The following is a 25,520-nucleotide window of genomic DNA, read 5'->3' as shown; positions in this document are numbered from 1 at the left end:
ATACATACATACATACATACATACATATATATATATATATATATATATATATATATATATATATATATATATAGTTCCCCCAATTCCATTCCAAGTGCAATCTTTTAGGGCATTTCCTAAGGCATAGACTGGCATAGGCTGGGCAATAGATATTGATATAATTTTCCATTTGTCTTTCCACAAATCTTGGGAGTTTTCTCATACCATTTTGGCTATTGGTGGTATTTGATGCTTGTCCTTACATAGAGGGCTTTATTCTTCCTCCCATTGTCCTTACCTTGGCAACAGATGCAGCATAGATTATTATGTGCAGGTGCTGAATGTGTTTATACTCTTCATCAAATATTGTGGGAGATTACATTTGTTCATCACAGTTATAGCAGATTCCAGTTTTTATTTTTAAGTTATTTTGTTTGTTTGGTCTGTTACTTGGATTCATGCCATCAAACTCAAAAGGGGCTTTTCAAAATTCCATTCTCCTTAAAATCATTGAAAACATCAGCATTATTTTTTCAGCCTTTCATTATTACACAGCAGCTGGAGCTTGTGTTAAGTGAAGATTTTTAATGACTTCAAGTTCTTCAGCTTTAAGTAACTCCTCAATACCTACTCTTATTTTCTCTCATCTGAGCTTAGGAATTAAGTTATTTCTTCTGATTGCCCTACATTGATTTGCTATACATCATTGCCTACTTATAGCTGAGGATATTGCTGACAAAAATATATCATTCTTGCCTCTAACTAGGGAGAGCTGGTTTTACTTTTGTTGGGAAAATCAGAATGATGCCTGCTATTTACATAGCACTTTCAAATTTATAAACATTTTATTTATATCACATTTTGAGATCTCTGTATCAAGCACCTTAACTTTTTAGCATTCATTTTCAGGGTTTAACTAAGGTATCAAGGATTTCTCATGTACTTTCATTCTCCATATTCCATCCCACACATTTATTTTTTGTTGCCCACTTGTTAATTGGGCAATATGGTTTTGATGTCATGCCCATTTCTGGCCACTCCAGTCCATCTTCCCCTTGGCTGTGAAAATAGATCTTTCTAAAGACCTTTAAGTCATCTCTCTTCCCAGATCAATCTAGTAGAGATCCCTATTGCCTCCAGGATCAAATAAATCCTGTTTGGCATTTGAAGCCCTCCATTACCTGGCTCCTTTCTATCTTAATTGTTTAGTTACACTTCACATCTCCCCATCTACTCTGTGGTCCAGGGATGTTGAGCTCCTGGTTTTCCTTCACAAAGGACACTACCTACTGGCCTACATGCTTAGAACTTTTTCCTGCCTCATTTCTGTCTCCTAGTGTCCCTGGATTTCTTCAGTTGTCAGCTAAAATCCACTTTGTCCCACTTGATCTTCATACCTTCCCTCCCTCTGTTGATTATCTCTAATTTCTCCTGTACATATGTTGTTTGAACAGTTGTATGGAGGCTGTATCCCATCCCCAATCACCTGCCCTTAGACTATGGGCTCCTTGAGAGCAGGGGCTTTTTCTCTCTTGTTTAGCATAGCACCTGGCACTTAATAAATAGTAGCTGATAAATGACTGACTACATAATCAAGACTTCATTCTGTTTCATGTTCACTCCATGTTTTGCTGCTTTGGTGACTAGCACCACCTAAGCTAAAGCATTCCTAGCAAGTGGGGTTTGGGAGTCTGTGATGTGTTCTAATATATCTTAGGGTTCCAGAACATAAAGGAGAACTACCTACTCTGCTGTCCTTCCCATCCCACTGGCTGTCATTGTGGTTTTGAGTAAAGCCAGCCATCAATCCTCTGCCACTCTGTCTATTTGCAGAGATTCACAGGGCAGCAGTTCCATCACACGGGCCAGATGGTCAGGAGGATTAACACAGCCCAGTTGGCTGTTTCAGGGTTTTTGCCAGGTCTTTATAGCTCTGATAGCAGTACCACAGCTCATGGGGTCTCATCCTGCATCACCCTAGCTGGACTTCCCTTTCTCCCTTCCTTTGCCTTTTTGCTTCTTCCTAAGACACAGGCAACGGATTGGTATTTGTGAAGGTGGTTGTGGTTCTTGTTGCCACTGTTGCAGTTCCTGATTTTGCTATTGTCTCTGATGTTCTTGGTGTTAATGTTGCTGCTGTTACTGATGCTATTTTTGTTCCTGATGGTGGTGGTAGAGATATTTCTGCTGCTATTGTCCCCTCCATCACATCCCTTCAAATGAAATGAGACTCAATATGAACTTTCAGTATATTTCATTATTAAACACAACTTATCTTGTTTTTTGTTGTGGAATAAGTACAGAAAAATAGATAGAGAACTGGCCTGAGAACCAGGAAGACTGGGTCCAAGGTGTATCTCTGATGCTTCCTGGTTGTATGGTCCTGGACAAGTCACTGAACTTTTTAGTGCCCTAGGCAACTCAATAAACTGCAGAGAAGGTGAAGAAGGACTTTCCTCATCCCAAAGTTCCTATTACCAATGAAATCACAGATCTAGTACTTCTTCTTTACCCCTATTTGTTATCCTGACTGGTGTTTTCCATAACAAGGGGAGGAGGACCAATGAGGGGTAAGGAAGGCAAGTGGGTATGGTGGCATTATTACTCCCTAGCCCATATCTATCAATTCAGCCAGTATCAAATTTGATCTTAAAGAATGGGAAATACTTGTCTTTAATAGACAGGCACATATAAGAAAGACTTGGGAATTTCAGGAGTTCCACCATTTGCTGTCTGAAAGAAACAATACGGTTATCTCAGTCTGATAGTGGTATTTTTCTATTTCCAGTTTTTCATAGGAAACATGGAATACAAATTGTGCTTTAATAATCCTTGATTGAGCATTGATCATAAACACAGAAAACCAAAACACAGTTAATTAATATAACCTCCCAGGGAAATCTAGTCATTAAATCAATCAAGGGCTCCACTGTTATTTGGTCCAAAGAACATTAACATGAGAATCTGCAATTTTTTTCCTTTTGGGGGGATTGAGGTGGCTTTAATAAACAATTTTTTCTCTTATTGTCTTCTTTTTTTTCTAATAGTCACACATTTAAAAAAAACAATAATAAACGTCACTTTAGTCCACATTAAACTCAGACAGCAAAACTAGGAGAAATAGAAGTTGGAACAAGGCAGATTTTAGAATCTACAAGGAAAAACTTCCCAACAACTGTCCATCAATAGAATGGGTCATCTCAGTAAGTAATACGTTCCCCATCACTAGTGGTATTTAAGTAGAAGTTGGACAATCTCTTATTGGGGATGTTTAAGAAGAGATTCATGTTCAGGTGCAGGTTGGAGTAGGCAGCCTCTGAGGTCCTTCCAGACTCTGAGATTTACTGATAAACATTAGAGTATAAATCCCTCAAGGACAGGAACCATAACTTCTACTTTCATTGCAGTCCTCTGCAAACACCAGGTGCCCAAGAAACGCTCAGGCATAACTAGAAAAGTTCACTTTGCTGATTCACAACTCCAGAACTTTGTTGGGATTGGTGAGGCAATAATTATTACAAGATGAAGGGAGCCGGGGGTAGAGTGAACAGTACTGGAACTGGAGTCAGGAAGACCTAATTTCTAATCCTGCCTCATCTACTTACTAGCTGTGTGATGCTGAGCAAGCCATTTAAAGTCATTTAGTTTCAGTTTCCTCAACTATAAAATGAGGATAATCCACATGCCTCACAGGGTTATAAAGATCAAACGAGATAACATAGTTGTAAAGTGTTTGGAAATTTTGAAGCACTGAATTAATTCTAGTTATTATTATTATTATTATTATTAAATAGGCAGGGCAGAAAAAAGCATTCAGAGGAGAACAAAAATATTCTTTTCCCAAATGAGTAATTATGTGACTGGAAGAATGGTGTATAAACTTGGGGAAAGTGGGTTGCATGATTAAGTGCTTCCTATAGACTCTTTAATGATGTGCTGGGCTAGGTCTTGGAGAAATTTTGAGTATTGCAAAAAAGAAAAGGAATCCCTGAGTCCCTCTTGCACTAATGAACACACTGAGGCAACCTCAGGATGAATAAACTGTTTTCTCTCATCTGCTTCTCTTGAATCAAGTCATTTTATGTATATTTTTAAAGGGATGAAGACAACTTTCTGAGGTCAGAGGTCTGCTCCTCACTGCATCACTGAACTGCAAATTGCAGCTCCCCCTTTGTGAGACAATAGGAAAGCCGGTTTACATGGCCCTTTTTGAAATCCTCAATATCTTCTATCCCTGCCTAAGCCCTGAGCTGACTTCAGCAACAAAGGTAAAGAACAGAGATGCTCAAGATGCCCTACTGATTGATTGGTATTTTTGTAAACCCTTACCTTTCATCTAAGAATCCAAACAGTGTAGTGGTTCCAAGGCAGACAAGCAGCAAGGGCTGGACAGGGTTACACAGCTAGGAAGTATCTGAGGCCAAATTTGAACCCAGGACCTCCTGTCTCTAGACCTGGCTCTTAACCGGGCTATCAAGTTGCTCCCCACCCTAATAACTGATTATTAAAGAAAAACAGGATATGCCAATGACCTAAATTTAGAAGTAGATTTTCAAGGTGATGACAAGAGCAGTAAAAAAAGATATAGGAAGTGATATTGAACTTCTTCAGGAAAATATATTTTACTTGTCACCTATGAATTCATCACAAAAAAGACTGAAAATGAATTGGCTTTTTCATACTTTCTAGAAAGTTCTTACTTCTATCTACTTTGAACAGAGATATCCAATACAAATTTCAGAGAACTGTGGCCAGGGGCAAGAGATTAAAGAACCCTGAGTTCTCTTCTCAATCCTATTATTAATTTCTTTTTTTTCCTATTATTAATTTCTGGAGCAAGTATGAGAATGTTACCTATCTTCTCCAAAGCTCCTAGAAAGTGGGTGTATCAGAGGGTGAAATGGGGTTATTCCAAGATGTATCTCCTCTGGGATCTCCTGGAAATATCCAGGGACTGTAAGGACAAGGTAAAAGGACTTTGGGGATGATGACCTCTCTTGCTACTTCTGGCCAGGTGGTAGCCCAGAACCAAAAGGACTTAGTATTTTAGTATTAACAGGTAAGCACTAGGTAGCTCCTCATTTGTCCCCACCCTCCAATCTCGGGAGAGAGGCAGGAGGGCAGGGTGCTATGTCAATTAAAATAAGAGCACCTCCAGCTGGCATTCTCTTGGCCTGAGTTTTTCCATACTTGAAATATGGGCTCCATTTCTAGTTTCTCATGAAGGGAAAATGATCAATGATCCTCCTTGGCTAGGTCTCCACATGGGATATGGACATGTTCTTGGCATCAGCCGCCTTGACTGCCTTGAATTTCATTTCTTGAGTAGGTGACTGAACATGATGGATGGTACATTCAGGACTGAAGGCAACCTTGTCAGTTTGAATGGCACAGAGGTACTAGACATTCTGAGAAGAGTGATTAGTTGGAGAAGTAGCTGAGGAGGGAGCTAAGAATGGTGAATATGGCTACAATTTCTGCTACCAGAAAGGATGAGAATGGTGGATTGCTTAAGTTCAGGAGTTCTGAGCTTCTGTGGGCCAAACTCATAGGCTGTCCGCTCAAAGTTTAGCATTAATATGGTGAGCTTCTGGTAGAGGGGGTTAGTTTGTACCAGATTGCCTGTGAAAGGGTGAACCAGTCCAGGTCTGAAATGGAGTAGGTTAAAAACTTCTGTGCCAATCAGGACAGGACCAGTCAGTCAGTCAGTCAATAACCATTTATGAGCCAGGCACAGTTCTAAGCACTAAAAAGATAGTCCTTATCCTCAAGAAGCTCAGAATGTAATGGGAGAGACAACAAGCAGGTGAATATGTGCAAAACAAGCTCTATATAGGATAAATAGGTTGTCATTCACAAAGGGAAGGTACCTAAAAGCCCATACATAGCTCCTCTACTAGACTTCAATCCTGGATGAGACGAGGAGACATAATCTTTAAAATAAAAGCAAAATTGAGAATAGGTTCAGATTTGGGATGGAGTGACAGTGAAAAGAGGAGGTGAGATAGAAGCTGCCTCATTAGCAACCTAGAAACCACTCCCAGTTCGGATAAGGTTTGAACATCACCTCCTGGCTAATTAAAATAGTGGTTATAAGTTGTTACTAAGTCCTATTTTCCAGCCACGTTGCTAAGGCACACACTATGAGTCTCATGTTTAACATTCCCTTTTGTGTAGGAAAAAATTAAGTGTCCCATTCCCTATGGCATGTGATAAGTCAAATTGGCCCCAGAGAGTTAGGGTGAGTAAGTTAATGAGCTAATGAGTCAGAGAAAAGGGAGCCTAACCTCTCTCTTTAGGCTCCTCAGGAGGGCACCCAGTCATACCACATGCCTTGGTACAAAACAGGGAATGGCATACTTCTCCAACCCCCAGGAGTCCAGATGAGCTATAATCAAGCTCAGTGCTTGATGGGGGTGAGAAGCTTATCTCCTCAGGATAACTGTATTAAAAACAAGCTATCCTACTCTTGGTGATGATATAGTGAATTATAGATGTTCCCTGAGGAATACATTGTTAGACAGAGTCAACATAGTAATTGTTTGTTTACCTGATTTCCTTTGTTTTAAGAAAGGGTTCTAGTTCTGGATCATCATGGCAATAAGAAACTCCTGATTTTTAGGCATGGCCCTGGTTGTAGCTTTGATCAAGGATAACACTAAGTGTCTATCTGTGGTAAGTCCTACATTTTCCACCATTCTGCACTGCTTCTCTTTAGAGAACATCTGGTAAGCACATCAAATCTAGGTCTTTTCTAGGGTTTCTCCTCCATTTAGATTCTGATGGTATTTTTTTCAATCTAGATCTCCCCGGAAATTCCACTCAAGAAGGCAAGACCCTACTGTGAGAATGGAGGAGGGATGTATTTTAAACCTGTAAAGCTGACCTGAGCCTGGATAAAAATTGTCTGGACCAGATCAAGGTCAAATCGAATGAGTCCAGTTTGAGCCAGGTCTGATAAGGGAAGATAGGAATGGGAATGGGGGGCTTAGAGCCAAACATGTCGACTCTTGTTAGAGTAGCGTGCTTCCTTCTTGTGGTGCTCTAACAAAGACTTCTGCCCAAGTGTAGAACTAATAAATATTAACTAAGCCTCTCTTGTTGGACTAGCACGCTATTGGATGTTCCGGGGTAAACAAAGGATGAATAAGATAGTCTTTGCCCCAAAGGACAACACCTGTGATATATTCAGGGACGTAAAACCTGTTAGTGTGATCACTATTAGGGGCTTGGAACACTGGTGAAATTAAGAGGAAGAAAAAGAAGCAGATGTTGTCCCTGCCGAGAAGACATCCTCCCCAGCTGCTACCCTGGCCAGGAACTGCTGTAAGAGATGTGAGTGAACTCAGACCCAGGGAAGCTGTTTAGTAGCATGAGGAAGTAGCCAGATTTCTGGCCTTCATTATCCAGAGGAATGGTTCATTCTTGTCTTTTTATTCCTATAGCCTTCTACAATGCCTGAAGCACGGTAGGGTTTTTTTTAAACCTTTTTAAACCTTTACCTTCCATCTTATAACAGTATTGTATATTGATTCCAAAACAAAAGAGCAGTAAAAACTAGGCAATGGGGGTCAAGTGATTTGCCTATTTGTCCAGTGTTTACTAAGCCTAGCAATCTCCAGACTTTGATAAACAACCTAGATTAATAGCCAATTAATTAGCAATAGGGTTCCTAATTCCTCAATCCTATTACCTTGTTTCCCTACACCATCAATAGATTCAATACAGTGTTTACCAACAAGTACCTTTCTGTTTCCAATAGCTAATCAATAGCCCTTATCAACAACTAATCCAAACTCAGGTTGGGATCTAGAGAGGCTAACCATTCACACTGTCTCTCAAAGGGTCCCTACTTGGGCAAACTGTTAGAAGGGAACAACTGACAGGCTTAGTCAAACAAGCCTGTCAGGGAGGAGAGGCACAGATTATATCAACAGCAACTGTGAGAGGAGAGTGTGCTTTCTCCCTCACCAACTACAACCAGCTTAGGCCTGGGCATACAATCCCTCCTCCATCCATACTATCCTGAGATTCATATATACAATCAATTCTCAGAAGATCAAGATATATAAATATATATATATGCATATATATATCTCCACATTTTTCTTTTAACAATAGCTAGAAAATGTGATTTGAACTCTAGACTTGGTGCTCTATTCACTGAGCCATTCAGCTGCCCTTAGCTATAATTATTATTAATAGAACCCACACCTGCAGCTAGTGGGAAGACTAGGGCTTTGAGATCCTCTGTAGCAATGGAACAAGTCTGGCTATCTGGATTTCCAGAGAAGTATCTAAGATGTCTATGGGCATCAATGAATGGGGAAGATATGTGAAGTATCTGGGGAAGTAGTTCAAAAGCGAGAGTTGTGTAAAAACAGAGTGGGGGAGAACACAACACCAGGAGCAGACCCCACAAGTCTTTTTTAGCATTTGCATGCCCCATAATCAACATTTCCCCCATTGAGAGCCTGGGGGATAAGAACAGACCTAGGAAGGAACTAGCCAAGACACCTTTGGTCTATCCCACATCTGAGAATAAAAGGGGCAGGCTCCACACTGAAATCTGCCCTGTTTTTAATGTGGTAAACTGAAAATTCATTAGATATAAAGCTCAACTAATAAAGCAATAAACAGAAATTTCCTGTTCAACCTGTGGTACCCAGTAGAGCCTATAATTCTTAGGACTGGGCAGATTGTAGGTATTTGGAAATGGCCTAGAAAACAGCTGTAGTAATTTATTATAAATGTATCATAAACATGCTAAATTGTTTCAAAATAATGCTGATTACTCCCCAAATGAAAATAGTATAAACTTTGTGTAGAGTTAATGGAAACAATACAAGAACATTATACTTCATTTATGTACTTAACTAGGATTGAAAACATTAATAAGGGACAGTAAATTTGTTTTATGAAGCCCAGGGAGAACACGGAGACATGTCCATGTTGAAATGGTGGAGTCGATAAGAGAGTCATTAAAGGAAGGACCCCTCTACCCATTTTTTTTAATTAAGAGGATAAAACTGAGTCATTTGGAATTAACAAGATTTTTTTCCAAAAAGGATCCTTTAAAAAAGGATCCAGAGAATAGATAAAAACATGAAATTGCTTGGAATGTTAATTCCACTAGATTATAGCTTTTATTCACTATAAGCCAAAGAAAATTTTTGATTGGACTATTGGACCCAGAGGGAAGAAGCAGCTTCCATTACTACAGGGAACCCTGATACCACCTGATACCACCTATAAACTCCTTGAGGGCAGGCAGTGACTATCTTTTGCCTCTTTCTGTAACCTCATAGTTTAGCACAGTGCCTGGCACGTAGTAAGTGCTTGCTTAATAAAATAAATTATAAATAATCATAATGATTAAATTGTAAGATTAAATGTATTAAATTATTTAAAAATTTAATTTTGAGTAAAGTTAGCCCATGATTGATTGATAAATACGATCTGAAACGATAAACCATGCCTTGGTCATTTCAAAGGATCGTACTTACAAAGCCTCCCCACGCAAACCCCTGATTTCCCAGAGGGTCTAGGGAAGTTAAGTGATTTTCCTGAATTCAGACAAGTGATAAAGTAGCAATAAGGGATGCTGGGTCTCCATCTCCAAACCCAGGGCTCTTTTTAACTCTACCACACTCACCCAGCAGAATATTCCATTCCAAGATGTGCTTCCTCATCACATCACATCTGTCTTGGTCTAATGTCAAGAGCAGGGGTCGGCAATGTATGGCTGTCGAGTTATATCTGGCTCTTTTGAGGGCCAGATATGGCTTTTTCCGCAGGAGCCATAAGGTCCATTTTTTTCAGGCGCTGTTACAGGAGAGGCACTGTGAGCACTGTACGGCTCTCACGAAATTACATTTTAGAAAATGTGGTGTTTATGGATCTCAAGGCCAAAAAGGTTGCCAACCCCTGGTCAAGAGCAATCACTATTCTTGAAATTGCTTGAACTCCTGACTCATGGTCTAGTGCTAAATCATAACATCTGGGTCAGAAGATAGGGCATAATAGACAACATTTATATAGCATTTTAAATTTGGCAAAGTACTTTACAAATATTTTCTATTTTGTCCTTGCAACACCTTTATAGGGTGGGCTGAGTGCTGCTATTGATCCCATTTTGTAGGTGAAAAAACCAAGGCAGATGGTGGTTAAGAAATTTGTCCAGGGTCACACAGCTAGGAAATGGTGAGGCAGGGTTTGAATTTAGGAGCTCTTGACTCTTTAGGTCCAGCATTCTATCCACTGCCCCATCTGGCTGTGCCTATAAGAGATCACTACGTAAAATCCATATGGATGAAAATTTCATTCTATTAGTCAGTGGATGTGATCTCATCGGGGGAAAGTAAGTTCTTTTTCTCCTCTAGTTTATTACATTATTGGCTCATTATACTTATCTATACTGCCCAGTAGAGCGGTTATCTTTTATTTTAAAAAAAAAAAGCCAAACCCTTACCTTCTGTCCTAGTAACAACTCTAAGACAGAAGGGCAAGAGCTAGGCAAATGGGGGTAAGTGCCTTGCTCAGGGACACAATTAGCATGAGGCCAATTTTTAATCTGGGTCCTTCTGACTCCAACCCTGGCCCTCTATCCACTGTGCTACCCAGCTGCCCCTAGAGAGGTTATCTCTTCACAGATTGACAATTTAATTTCTCCAGTGATGTAGCAAGTTTCTTAAGGACATGGCCAGGATTCAATTCTAACTTCAATGCTGTTTCCTACGCGCCACACTGCCTCTCACAAACTTTTCTATAAGGAAGCAAAAATGGGAGAGAGAAGGAAGGAGGAAGGGAGAGGGGGAGAGAAGGGAGAATCAGAAGGGATAGAGAAGGAGAAGGAAGAAGGAAGCGAAAGGGTGGAAAAGAAATAAATCTAAAGGGAGGGAGAGGACATGAACATGAAAAGTTGAGGTGGAATAGAATTCAATATGGTCCATCGGGAAGAGTGTTGCCTGTGCTTAGTTAGAGGACCTGAGTTCAAATTCTGACTCAGCTACTTATCTCCTGTGTGATACTTAATTTCTCTGGCATTTAGTTTCTTCAGTGGTAAAATGAGATGGTTGGAACAGATGATTCCAAAATCCCTTCCAGTACGGTACTGAGTCTCGGATCCTAGGAAATACTACATTGGTACTATGATACATACTTTCTTCTTTTAAACTTCACCTGCCAGATGACAGCTTAATGGAAGCTTGTTAGAAGAAGGTATTCAATTTGTACTTACCTGTATTTCTTTTTATCTTACTTTAGGCTGTATCCCTCCTTTAAACTGAGGAAATCAGCTGTGTGACCTTGAATAAAACACAGTCTCTGAGATTTAGTTTCCTCTTCTGTCAAATGAGAATGATAATATTTGCATCACCTCCCAGAAAGTGAGGGGAGTTTTACTTAATTTTGAGTTATTATTTTAGCTTTGTTCCACCCTGGTTACTTTGACATTAAAAAACAACTCAACAATTAACTCTCTGTTTATTATCAGGGAAAAGGTATTAGTAATTCTTCCAAGCAGAAGCTATAGTTGGTCTTCTGAAGTCTTTCTTCCCAATCTCTATATCTGAATTTCCTCACCATTGGCAGAGGTGGGAAATGGGGAAATCATGGAGACGTGCCATCTCTATGCATCATGTTTCCTCATTACTCTTTTCCCCAATCAAGAGAGAATTCCCTTGGCAACCTCATTACTAACTCAATCTCATCCTTTCAAGTGACCTCTGATGCTTAGAACTAAAAGAAAATAGATGCTTTGCACAGAATACAAATTCATTAACTTGATTCTCAAATTCTAACTCTATTCAAGACTCCTAACTGGGCTTTTCTCTTCTGAATAGTTTAAAACACATTTAAAACCCAATAGGTATATTATTGGGGATGTAGTCACTAGACGATCACTCTAGCCCAACTATCAATAATATGGAATTAGATCTTGATCAATGATATGTGTAAAACCCAGTGGAATTGTGCGTCGGCTAAGTGGGGTTAGGGAGGTTTGGAGGAGAGGGAAAGAACATGAAATATGTGACTATGGGAAAATATTCAAAATAAAAACTTAAAAGTAAAAATATAAAAGTAAAACCCAATAGGTGCCTGGAAGGCAGCACATACAGAGTAAGAGGCTCATGTCACCACTGAGAGGCAGGTCAATATGGAGCTACTAACTATCTACCAGGTAGGGCAAATATAAGAGACAGAGAATAAGTGTCCCTGTGCCAGTCACAAAACATCAACTGATGTTGATGAAAGAATGAGAGGAGGGCTTTGCCTTAGAGCACTGAAACTTGGAAACAAGCATACTCCTTTAGCAGCTAGAAATAGCAACGTAGAACTTAGGAACACACACACAAACATACCCATGTCCAAAGAAGCTCTTTCTTTCCCTCACTTCCCACGCTAGTACCCCAAGAAAGTTCTGAAAGCTGGCTCAGTCCTGCTCTAAGTCTCCCCAGCAGTAACCTCTCACAAGGTCCTAGGGTCTTTGTCTATCAAAACCAACATCTCCAGGTCTCTGCTCTCTACTCAATAATCTTTTTTTTTTATTTCAATCTGTGACTATGTCAGGTTACCTGTCCCAGATGTATTTTTGAGGTTTACCCTCAATGTCAAATTTTGCTGGTTACACCTCTGATCACCAGCTAATCGCCTTCCATTTAGCGTGATCAACACTGATCAGATCAAACCAATGGGCATTTGAACCCCTCCTCTGAATCATCTTCCTCTTTTCTCCTGTACTTTCTTTTAATATCCTCTTCAGACACAGAAAAACTAGAGGCAAAACCTGTTACCTTATGATATCCCTCTCATTCTATTCTATTCCCCTCAGGATTTACCAGAAACTACCTAGGAATGTACCTCCTGAATCATCATTCACATTTAGTCTCTTACCAAGTCAGCTCTTTTTACTAGCATCCAAAGAAATCAGATAAATCACCTTTTGGCTGTATTTAAATCACCATGTCATCCCAGGCTTGCCTTCCTGACGAATTAATCCCCTACACTCCAGGGTGGGTACCAAGAATAGTCACATCACCCAAGGCTCCTAGACATCCACAATTTCTCTCCAGATGCTTTTTCAGCAGATTAGCACATCAAATGCTTATGAGAGAAAAGATTCTCTGGGTTATGCACAATGCTAGAGCTGTGTTCCTCTGTCTTACTCTGCCAAGCCGGATACATCCAAAGGCAACAAGACTATAGCCAGTCTTACATCCAACCAGTGGGAGTATCCACCCTCCTTCCTCCTCCAATTCCCCAGCTTCCTAATATTTCCACAGTAGGGGGATTCTTGTTCACAAGCTTGACTCCTCTGGATTCTCCTACACACAATGCTAGCACAGGTCCTGAGATCAAGGATTTAACTTTGTTGAAGCAGGCTGATCTACAACAAGAGTCCTTCTTTTTATGAGAAATATCTTTTTTATTTCCCTGAAGGGCTTAGTATCATTGATCAGGAAGAGGGTGAGGAGGAAGTTTGATGATAATCATAAATCTGAACAAGGAAAGAAAAAGACCTGGATTTCTCCCCGTTTGGGAATCAGGAACTCTAGGAAATGAAGAGACAAGGACATGGTGTAGAGGGTGCTAAGAGTGACCCATTTTGAAATCTATCAATATATTCCACTCTGGTGACCAGGGACTCCTAAACTAGAGCTCTAATCCTTGCTGTTGTTGTTGATGTTTTTAAATACCAAGATTTTAGTTTTTATCCTGTTTCTACTACAGATTATGAATCCAGAAGTGCATTCATTTTGTCTTTATCATCCGTGCTCTTGTGGAAGAAAGCAGGAAAAATATAAGGAAGAGGGTGAGGGAGAGCGAGAGGGCTTCTGCCAGTGGAAATGGGAACCGTGTTATTGTTACCTCCTTGAGAAAATGGGATTAATCAAGCATTTTGATTCATTTCTTGTAGAGTAGCTAATCAAGGTCTGAATGAACACAATCAGGACCAAAGGTGAGAGGAGCAATTTCCAGCCTCTTCCCCAACTCTGAGAGAAATTCTCTAGGTGCTTTTCATGTTAAGAGATGTAATTGGATTCTTTTGGGGTAATATAATTATAAACTAGAAACAATGATCTGAAAAATAAAGATATCAGCTATAAAGGGAATGAAGTCTCTGGCTATGGAGCCCAGCCGAGGACACAGAAGGGTCATAATAAAAATGGCACTAATGAGAATAGCTAGCACTTCTGGAGTTGCAAGGTTCTTTACATACATTATTTCAATGGAGTCCCACAACCACCCTGGATTATCTCCATTTTAAAGATGAGGAAGCTGAAGCTGAGAGGTTCAGGGAAACAGATTATGATTATATGAAGCAGAATTTGAACTCCGGCGTTCCTAACGTCAGCCTCAGATCTCTATACAGGACACCTCTGTAGGTTTTGAAGTGTTGAGGTCCCTCCCCTTTACTTGCTAGTGTGGGATTGGTCTTGAATAGACCAGTCCCATGCTAGGGGAGGGACCACACCTATTTCCTAGCATGGGATTGGTCCTGATTTGGACCAATCCCGTGCAGGGGAGCGACCACACCCCCTACCTCCGGCTCAGGATTGGTCTATATAAGGACCAATCCCGCTCTTGGGACAGGCCTTTGAATCTGAGAAGATTGAGAGGAGCGGAAGGCTCTAGTTAACTTCAGCTAGGGAACTCTGGTGGGTTTTGTTTTTCTTTTAATAAAGTTTTAAAAAAGAGATCAGAGTTAGTTTTTCTTTTAGTTTTTTTTTTTCTATACCACCCAGATGCCATAAAGTGAAGCCAAAAGGGCTGCCCAAGGAAGATGTAGGTCTTCAACTCTCATTGACCATGAGCTAACCACTGAAAACCCAAGTTTGGATTCTTTTACCAAAATTCTGGTAAAGAGTTATATTTGCCATCTATTGACACCCATAAAGGTGTTATTTTTTTTTTGCCAGATTTAAATTAATGCCAGCTTTAATATCTCTGTGGCTATCAAGAAAATACCAAGAAACATGCTTGTGTTTGAGGAAAATCACTTTGATAGGTATGGAGAAGGGAGAGCCTTGAGGCAGAGATGAATTATGGGGCCATTGTAGTCATCCAAGGAAGAAGGGATGAAGGCCTGAATTAGAGAGGTGGCTATGAGTAAAGAGAGAAGGAAGAGAGATGTGAGAGATGGTGTAGAGGTAGAAACAATTCTTGGAAACTGATAGAAATTATGGAGTAAGTGAGAAGGAGGGATCAAGGATGGAGACCAATGTTGTGAATGTGAATGACTGGAAGATGTTGTCACCATCACAAAGTGGTGCCCTCAACATAGAGATACTTGGGGAAAAAAAAAAAAAAAAAAAAAAAAGGCGGAAGTGATATAATTGAGATCTGAGACATAGCATACTACCTATTCAAGGCTGTTCATCTCTTAACTGTCTTTCTATCCCACCCCCCAAAAAGAATGGTGACATGCTACAGTCACAAGATGATCTTGGGGAAGAGGGAGAAATCTTCCCAGTGGCACCCACACAGCTGCTGCCTGTAGGAGGCTGGGTAATATTTACCTTATAATTGTCCCTGTGGGCCTCCAACCAGTTCATAGGATGGGAGATTGGGAGCCTGATTGCTGAAGAAAAGTACAGATTGGAAAAATGGTAGGAGAAAAGGATAGGTGGAGTTGTGTTTGAAGCAAGTCCCATAGCTAGCTATTTCCTGGACTGGTTGATCATATACCCTCTTAGGGCCAGGTTATACCCAACTCTGGAGACCAGTTCTCAAGATGACAAAATGGTACAAAATGCAAGAAGAACAAACTCATATTAACACCAAAATTAGATTCCTGGACCAAGACTAGCTCATATGTACCCATTTATCCAGTACCACAACAGGAAGCAGAAAAAAATTGGCATGAAATCTATGGAGTACAGTTACCAAAGACTAATAGTCAAACAGGAATGACTAGAGACAGGCAATGGGTTTTTCTATTCTCCAGTGACCCCCATAAAGAGATTCTGACATGACAACTTTAGGTCTTCATGATGGGATATTTTTTTACTAAACTAAATTGAACCTTTAATTAGTTTGTCTTTGGAGAAATGCCCTCTTTTAGAAATGTGTTTCTCAGAATAATAACACCCCAAAATATGTGTTATACCTTGGGCTACTTCCCAAACTTCTCAAGGTGTCAATACACTACTTACTCTCTCATGAGTTTCATCTTGGTTTCAGACTCAGTGTTGTTAAAAGGACTTGGTCCTTGCGTCAAGACTGGAGCTGAACTGGTGACCGTCCTCGTACCTAGAAATCAATGCATAGACCCAGCTTCATTCACTTTAACCTCAAGGCAATATTCAAGGGCAATCAGAAAACACAAGATGATTCACCTTTGTGACAAGGTAATACTACATTAATTAAAGATGAACTTGATTATTAAATACATAGAGAAGATTTCTTCCAGAGGACAGCAAGATTTACAGTTTTAATATGCATGAGGAACTCCAGTTCTCCTCCAGAAGTCTTGAACAATCCTTTTAAGGATTGCTCAGAGAAAACCACATTACTCAAAAGGGTAAATGGTTACAATAAGAATAAAGGGGGCATGAAAAGTGAATCGGAAAAGAAATGGTTTTTTTGGAGCGAGCATTGTAATCTTGCCTGTCATGTTTGTTTGAATGATTGTGTTTCTCTTCCCTATAAAATTAGTTTCCACTTTGCCTCATTTATTGGGGTTTGGGGGATTGTTGATTTTGCAAAGGAAAGGAATGCTGATAGCTCAGGGAGTTTAGAAGCATCATATGGCACATGTCAGCATGAGATCCAAATGGGCTGCAGAGGGTTGGAGACTTGCTATGGAAACAGTGGTGTCTGAAAAGGACCAATGGTCTGACTTACTAAATAATCCTCCCCTAACTTAAGTACCCTAAGACACTAGTACAAGGCACAGATGCTTCTTGCTATGATGACCTACATAATGCCATTTTCCCTTTCTTTTACACAAGCTGGATCCACGGCTGCTTCAATAAGGTCAATGAAGCTTCTCTCTGAGGGATGAAGTCATGCCTTTATTATTTATTATTCGAAGTCATGAGTGAGAATTCCAGCTCTGACACTTTCTATGTCTGTTACCTCCTGAGCAAGTTACTTCACCTTTCTAGAAATCAATGGATTTAATAGTCCCTTCTAATCCTTAAATGAATGAACTTACCAATTACTTATAGAAGTCTCTCTCAGAACGATCATCAAATCAAATCAATCCTAGCCTTCCTATTAAAAGGGCATGACAATCTGTTGCTCTCCAGTCCCAGTTCTAGTCCCTGGGACTTGTATCTATATTTCTAGTGCCCAGCACATATTCTGTACTTGCTCATTCAGCCATTAAAAGCTGTCTGATCTGCAATGTGATAGGGTTTAAGGAAGATGGGATTTGGAGTTAGAAGATCTTCTTGGGTAACTTGAGGCAAATTTGACATTTTAGATCTCAGTTTTCTATAAAATGAGAGAGTTTTTCTAAATAATTTCTAAGGTCCCTTCTAAGACTAAATGATTCTATGATCCTTAAAGCTATAATATATCTGAATATATTAATATTTAATGCTACTATCACTCCCCACTTTAGCAGATGAGGAAAATGGAGGCTTCTGACTCCAAATACAAACTCTTTTCACTAGACCAGAGCACTATAGAAAAATGGGGAAGGAGGCAGGGAATATGACTGGGCTGGATGAAAACATCAAGAAAGAAATTGTTGTGATGCTTCGATTTGGTTAGCAATGATGCTTGAGGATGGATTTACCTTCAGTCCACTCCTTAGGTACCTTTTCTGGCATTGTTAGCAGCCTTCCTGAAAGCAGTGACCAGACTGAAATGCTTACCACCTTCACAAAGAAATGGCTTTGACCTTTATTTGCATAAATGCTGGGTAATTGCCAGCATCTCTGGAAGGGGAATAAAAGGACCCTTGTCTCCCCCTTTTCCCTTCCTCCCAACCTCATCTTGGAAACTAAAAAGGTTATAAAACACAAAGGAGTTAAAACTGGGAATTAGGATTTTGTTGTAGTTTTTTAGATCTTTGGGAAAGTGGAAAATGAACAGCAGCTAATATTAAATGACAGGGATCCAATCTTTCTCAGCCTAAGAATGGTTCCTCTATGGAATGGTACTTGTGTAAACAAGGGAGGAAGAACTCAGAGAAAAGTAAACTGACTCACACTTAAAATTTCACTTTGGAGATCAATTCTCTCCTTTTTACAGTCTACATGAACTAATGGTATAGTTTCTTTAGCATGAAAAGAATAATTTTTAAGCCATGGGTCCTATTAATAGGCTATAGAACAGTAAACCCCAAGTATACAATTATGCAATTAAGAAACATGAATTGAAATGCATTTTACCATATTTTCTTTGTAAAGGTAATCTCCTTCAAAGTCCTCTTCTGATGAATGGCAGTGTGTTATAGTAGATCCAGCACAAGCCTCAAAGTCAGATAGGCCTGAATTCAAATCCTACCCTTGGACACTAGCTGTGTGACACAGGGCAAGCCACTAGACTGTAGCATGAAAGCTATGCAGAAGAAAACAAGCCCTAGAAGTTCCTACAAGACTGAAAATTCTTTTGAATAGAGGCCATATCCCTGGCATTCAGACCTATCATCATAAACTCAAGAAGATTCATTAATTGCTACCCTAGCTACTGGGGGGGGGGAGGGCAAGAGGAAGGGGTCACAATCTGCTGGAGTGAAGGCAAGGAGCACCCACATGGACACGATCCTGGGTTCCTGCTAGTTCCCAGACAAAAAATTAACAATGCCCAGGGAGTGCTACATTTGGTCATTTTTTAAAATAACAATTACTAGAGACCATAGCTTGTAAGTGCCATTGGAAAAAGCAAAGGGGATAAGCGGGGTTTTAGTAGGATTTACCAGACCTTTCACAGGAAGAAAATACAGATGAGAATGGAGGCAGCCGCCTGGTCCTGTGAATTAATTTAAGCCTGGATAAGCTCTATTTCTTTTTTTTATTTCATTCACTGCATTTCTTGCATGAATTCCTACTCAAGCCTTCATTTCAATTCCTTATTTTCCTTGGGTGTTTCACCTTTCCATTATTCTCCCTTCTCTTTCACTCTGTTCTTTTCTTCATTCATTACTCTTGGTCCTCCCCATTCTCCTTCTTTCTCTTTCTTTTCATATATCTGACTTTCATTTTCTCTTCTCATAGAAGGAAGAAGTTTGGATCCCCTGATTGGTTTTCCCCTCCACAGCCCCTCTGCCCCTCTTTGGAAGACCTCCAGGGGTGGGAAACTCTCTATCCCTGAGACATTTCTCATTTGTCCTCTTCTTGCCTCTGCCACTGCCTCCACATAGGTGTAGGTCTTCATCACCTCACCCCTGGACTGTTGCCATAGCTGCTGATGGGTCTGCCTCCTTCCATTCTCTCCCCACTGCAGACCCATTTTCCATTCATATATCAACTTATCTTCCTAAGACACACACCTGAGCAAAGCATTCCCCTAATCCCAGTCAGACAACTTCAGAGGCTCTCAGTTACCTCCAATATTAATACAAAATCCTCTTTTTGGTCTTAGAGCCCTTCATAACTGGCCCCTTCCTTCCCCTCTAGTCTCCTTCCATCTCACACTTCCCCACATGCTCTAGGATCCAGTAACACTGGCCCTTTTGCTGTTGCTTATTCTACATATTCCATCTCCTGACTCCAGACACGTTTATTGGCTATTTTACATACTTTGAACCTTCTGCTCCTTCACCAATGAATCTTGGTTTCCTTTGGGTCTCAGCGAAAGACCTAGCTTCTACAAGAAGCCTTTCCCAAACCTCATTAATATTAGTGCCTTTCCTCAAATATTATCTCCAATTTATATATATACATATATATAAATACATATATATAATATACATATATATTATATATGTGTGTATGCACATACTTACACACTTATATGTATATATATATATCTTGTTTGTACATAGTAATTTGCATATTGTCACCCTACTCCACTGCCATCATATTGTGAGCACCTTGAAAGCATGACTGAATATTTTTTGCTTGCCTATAAATCCCCAGAGCTTAGGACAATAAATGGAATTAAGTCAACTCGTTCCCCTTTTGTGCAGCTCAAAGTATTCAGAAATTTTCAATCTATTCTATTTATTTTGTACTTATTAAAGTTCAGACAACTTTAGATATTTTCCTTATATTTTGTATTAATGACTTCTGAATTTTTATTTTAATATCCATATTAATATTTCAAATGGTACATCCACGGGGCACTCCATCTACCCATCAGTGCACATAAGGGCCCTTCCACACTTCAGTCAACTATTTTTCATGAGATGATCTGGTTGACAAAATACTTGGCCAGTATTTTGTGGACTGGTCCTCAGAAGGTAGATACAGTCCAAAGACCCAAAGTCCTTCCAATTTTCAAGAGCTTACTGCCTCTACTGACATAATCTTCAAAAACCCAGAGTCAGTCTTATGCCAACATGGGCCATAACAGCTGAGTTTTTGAAAGTGTGTAAACTCCTTGAAGTCAAGGACTATTTCATTCATGATCATCATATCCCCAGTACCAAGACCATGTTTGGCATAAATTTAATCATATGGATCTCATCAGTTCAGGAGTTTCTTTCAATGATGCACACTGCAAAATATCCACACTAATCCACTCTGTATGACAAATGTTCATGTTATCTCAAAGGCCTCCCACTCAATTTGATGGAAGAAACATCCAAGAAGAAAGCCAGCAATAAAAACAGGGTGTCAAATGTACAACAGCACCCACTATGGGTCATAAACATGGTGGACAATAACTCCTAATAGAAGGTGGCAAATTTTATCTCATACATGTCCCTAAGTGGATGCGACCCATGATTGTATTTTGACACTGAAAAGGTACTATTTATTAAAAAAGAAATTATAATGCATAAAAAATAGGATAGGAGCAGTTGGTGGCTCAGTGGAGAAAGCCAAGCCTAGAGACAGGAAGTCCTGGATTCAGCTCCAGACACTTCTTAGCTCTATGACCCTGGACAAGTCATTTTATCCCAATTGCCTTGCCCTCTTCTGCCTTTGATCCAATAATTAGTATCAATTTTAAGATAGAAGGTAAGGGTTTAAAAAAGCGGATGGATAAAAATAGAATAGATTCTTTTAAAGAGTATTGGAAGCAGGGATAGACTGTATATGGGATAAATAGTGCATATGGGAGGGAAGGAGGAAAAAATGAAATCATCTGTATATATTCAATAAAATTATTTCTTGCTCATTATTACAAAAATGTAACCCTCTTGGGGAGGAGAGGGAAAGGAATGTATTAGATGTAAAAGTTACATAAATACAAAAATTATCAATGGTATTAAATTCATTTCTAAAGATATACTTGTTTCCCCCCAAAGGAGGAAAATATGATGAAATGCAATTTGGGTGAAGATCAACTGAGTTAAAAAACAAAAATGATGTCATTATGGGGGAATGTTACAGACGAGAGAGAGAGAGAGAGAGAGAGAGAGGGGGAGAGAGAGAGAGAGAGAGAGAGAGAGAGAGAAGGAATTGGGGAGGGAATTTAGGGAATCAAGTCATAGAGGAAAATGACAGTTATAATGTTGAGAGACCTTGACCATCTGGTGGCTTGGCCAAAAGCAGAGTAATTGATAAATTGGTGATTTGCTTTAGTTATAATGTACAGTATAAGAAGCAACAAGGAAATCTCTTCTGGATCCAATTCCAGGCAACAAATGGAGTAGCTGCTAAAACAGAAATGACTTTGGAGTAGTGACCATTCCATTATAGGATTCTTGACGGCAAGGGAGAAAAAAAGCCATGCATGGCTTCATAAATTTGGGAGGAAGTGGATTTCAAAGTATCATCAGAAGAGATTAATAGGCTCTCATGGCTCAATATTTCAAAGGAGCAATTTTGTCCAAGAAGAATTAGAACTCTAAAAAATGAAATTTTGAAGGATGGGGAATAGAAACCAGATCTACGATTTTACCAGTACAGAAAACTACAAGGTGAGGTGACTCCTGTTGATAAAGTTAGTGTTTTATCTTCAACTCAGGGTTGCAATTAAATGACCAGGGTCACACAGCCAGTAGGTGGCAGAGATAGAATTTAAAGTCAAGTCTCTCTCAGTAGCTCCTTCTCTACTATACCATGGTATGAGTAAAAATGATTCTGATGAGGCAGAAAAGGAAAGATCTACCTAAAGAATCCAAAGTGGATGCCCAGGACACTGTGAAATTAAGGTTTTATGAAGACATGTCTAGAAAATGGGAGCAAGGCCAAGTAAATGAGAATGAACTCAAAAAGAATAGCACAGTTCTGTAATAGCACTAAATCCCAGAAAGTGCTAAAGCACAATGGCTGAAAAAAAATGAAGGCTATGTTCAGAACAAGAGCAATACTGTTCTAGTAAACAGGATGGAAAGAATGGTCAATAATCAGCTGAACTATCCAATTCTAATTTTGCTCCTGTTTTCTAATGAGAATGATCTTTGGATTGGAATGCTTAAAATGAAAAAAATGATTAGTAGGAAACCTAAGATAAGTGAGGGGGCAATCAAGCAGCAAGTAAATGACCTCAAGGAGTTCAAGTCATCAGATTCAAACAAATGCATCACTGGGTACTAAAAAGAGCCAGCCAGTGCCATGGCTGACCCAGTTAGTGATCTCTGAGAGATTATGGAGAAAGGGAGAGATGGCACAGGACTACAAAGAAGTCTGTGCATCCCTGATTTTTCCAAAAAGAGAATGAATTCTGCAAGTTAGAAGCTAATTGAGTTTAACTTTAAACTTTGTAAAATTATAGAACATATTATTAAAAAGATGGTTTGGAAGGATTTAGAAAAGGAAACTGCTATCACTAGACCCCAGTGTGGCTTTATCAAGAGCAAGTCCCATCAGATAATCTGTTCTCCCTTTTCTTGACTAGATAACTTGAGTGATAGTTCAGGGAAATACTGATGGGGTAGCATATTCAGATTCTATCAAAATATCTGACAAAGTCTATCATGCTATGCTTAGGGTGAAGATAAAGAACTGAAGACTCAATAATAGTAACATTAGCTGGATTTGTAATTGGCTGAATATCTAAAGAGAACTCCTTAGAATCAAAATCAGCTTGTGGGGAGTCCCTAAAGGAAAGACACTCATAGATTTGTCCCTAGCATTGAGGTATTCAATATTTTTATCAGTCACTTGAATGAAGGCTGGGTGGAATGTGAAGTTTGGAGGCATGGCCAATGGAGGCATCAATTGATGTCCAAGAAAATCTAACAGGCTGAAATGCTGAGTCATATTGAACGAGATAAAATTTGATATGAATAAAACCAAAGTTCTGCACTTGGGTTTCAAAAATTAAATTCACAGATTGGAGAAAGGTAGCTAGATAAGAGTTCCTATGAAAAAGTTTGGGAGTTTTAGTGCACCCTAAGGTCTACATAAGTCAATGGCATGACCTGGCAGTCAAAAGAAGTTATGCTTTCCAAGACTTCATCTGGAGAGGCAGAGTCATGGAGTCAGGAGTTCTGCTATGCTATGCTCTAGTCATGTCATAAAGGAAACATGCCAGAAGATGGCAACCAGAGCAGCAAATGGACTAAAGAATATGCCATGAAAAGACTGGTTGAAAGAACTAAGAACTATCAAAACAGTCTGGTCCTGGCTAAGAAATAGAATGGTAGATCAATGGGATAGATTAGATACATGATATATAGGGATAAATGACTCTAGAAATCTAGTGTTTGATAAACCCAAAGATCCCAGCTTTTGGAATAAAAACTCACTGTTTAACAAAAACTGCTGGTGAAACTGGAAAACAATATGGAAGAAACTAGGTTTAGATCAGTATCTAGTACCCTATACCAAGATAAGATCAAAATGGGTATGTGATTTAGATAGAGAGAGTAGAATACCATAAATAAGAAGAACATAGAATAGTTTACCTGGCAGATCTTTGGCTAAGGGGGAAAAAATAAGACCAAACAAGAGATGAGAGCATTATAAAATATAAAATGAATAATTTTATTCTATTAAATTAAAAAGCTTTTTGTACGAACAAAGCTAATGTAACCAGGATTAGAAGGGAAAAATGAACTGGGAAAAATTTTTATAACAAATTTCTCTGATAAAGGTCTAATTTCTCAGATCTACAGAGAACTAAGTCAAATTTATTAGAATACAAGTCATTTCCTAATTGACAAATAGTCAAAGGACATGAATAAGCAATTTTCATGTGAAGAAATCAAGGCCATCAATAATTATATGAAAAAATATTCTAAATCATTCTTGATTAAAGGAATGCAAATTAAAACAATGCTGAGAAACCACTTCACACCTGACAGATTGGCTAATATGATGAAAGGAAAGTGATAAATGTTGGAGGGAATGTAGCAAAACTGGGACACTAATGCATTGTTGATGGAGTTGATTCAACCACTCTGGAGGGCAATTTGGAAGTATGCCCAAAGGGCTATAAAACTGTGCATACTCTTTGATCTGGTAACTACCACTACTGGGTCTGTATCCCAAAGAGGCAGTAACAAAGGGAAAAGGACAAACTTGTACAAAAATGTTTATTGCAGCTCTATCTGTGGTGTCAAAGATTTGGAAATTGAGAGGCTGTCCATCAATGGGGGAATGGCTGAATAAATTGTGGTACATGTTGATGATAGGATGCTCTTCACCTCCAGAGAAAGAACTGTTGGAGTCATTTTTCACATCAGTGTATTTATGGTTTTATTTTGGGGTTTGGGTTTTGTATAAATGTACTCTTACAACAATGACCATTAGGGAAGTGAGTTTTGCATGATAGTAAAAATAAAAGAATATTTTAAAAAAAATAAAGAACTAAGGATGTTTAACTTGAAGAAGATTTAGAAAAGATATTATAGCTGCCCTCAAATGTCTGAAGAGCTGTTAAATAGAAGTTCAAATAAGATAAATTAGGGTAAATTAGAGATCATCCTGGAGAGAAGGCACAAGGAAGACTGGGAAAGGATTCCTATAGAAAGAAGAATTTTATCTGAGACTTGAAGGAAAGCCAGGAGGCAGAGATCAGGAGGGAGAAGAGTTCTGCACATGGAAGACAGTCAAGGAAAATACCTGAGAGGCCAAAGTGTATGGGAAGAGGAGTGTAAGAAGACTGGGAAGGTAGGAGAGGATCAAACAAAGAATTATAATTTACATAAAAATAAGACACTCAATCACTGATTTTCTTTCCCACCTGTAATATGGGACTGATGATGATTACAATACTTGACATTAACCTCATGGGGATGTTTGGAAGATTAGATTAAAAAAGCTCAATAATATGAAAAGTGCTTTAAGCTCTTTAGAGACAGCTGTGTTACAAGTGCAAGGTATGCAGTGATTAAAGGTCACGTTGTTAACAATTACTATTATTTGTTTTCATTCTCTCCTAAGCTGAGTTCCCCCTCAATTAGCAGCAGTTTAATAAGGGTTGACATTTCATGCTGAGATAGACATATGTTACATACCCACACATACACATATAAATGTATGTACATTTACTATATATGTGTATTGGGGACCTTTCTGGGATATCAC

The 25,520-nt window shown here is 39.2% G+C and overlaps 1 protein-coding gene across 1 annotated transcript in view; it reads right to left on the bottom strand.

The window, feature by feature from the left end:
* The window catches only part of NEK11 (NIMA related kinase 11), a 194,912-nt gene that overhangs the window by 30,594 nt on the left and 138,798 nt on the right, over positions 1-25,520 (bottom strand). Inside the window, exon 15 of the mRNA XM_044678895.1 lies at positions 16,137-16,233. Coding sequence (XP_044534830.1) covers positions 16,137-16,233 — 97 coding nt within the window. The remainder of the gene's footprint in view (positions 1-16,136; positions 16,234-25,520) is intronic.

Source organism: Gracilinanus agilis, chromosome 5 (genome assembly GCF_016433145.1).
Source record: "Gracilinanus agilis isolate LMUSP501 chromosome 5, AgileGrace, whole genome shotgun sequence".
Classification (NCBI taxonomy): domain Eukaryota; kingdom Metazoa; phylum Chordata; class Mammalia; order Didelphimorphia; family Didelphidae; genus Gracilinanus; species Gracilinanus agilis.
This window is presented reverse-complemented; position numbering and strand designations above follow the sequence as displayed.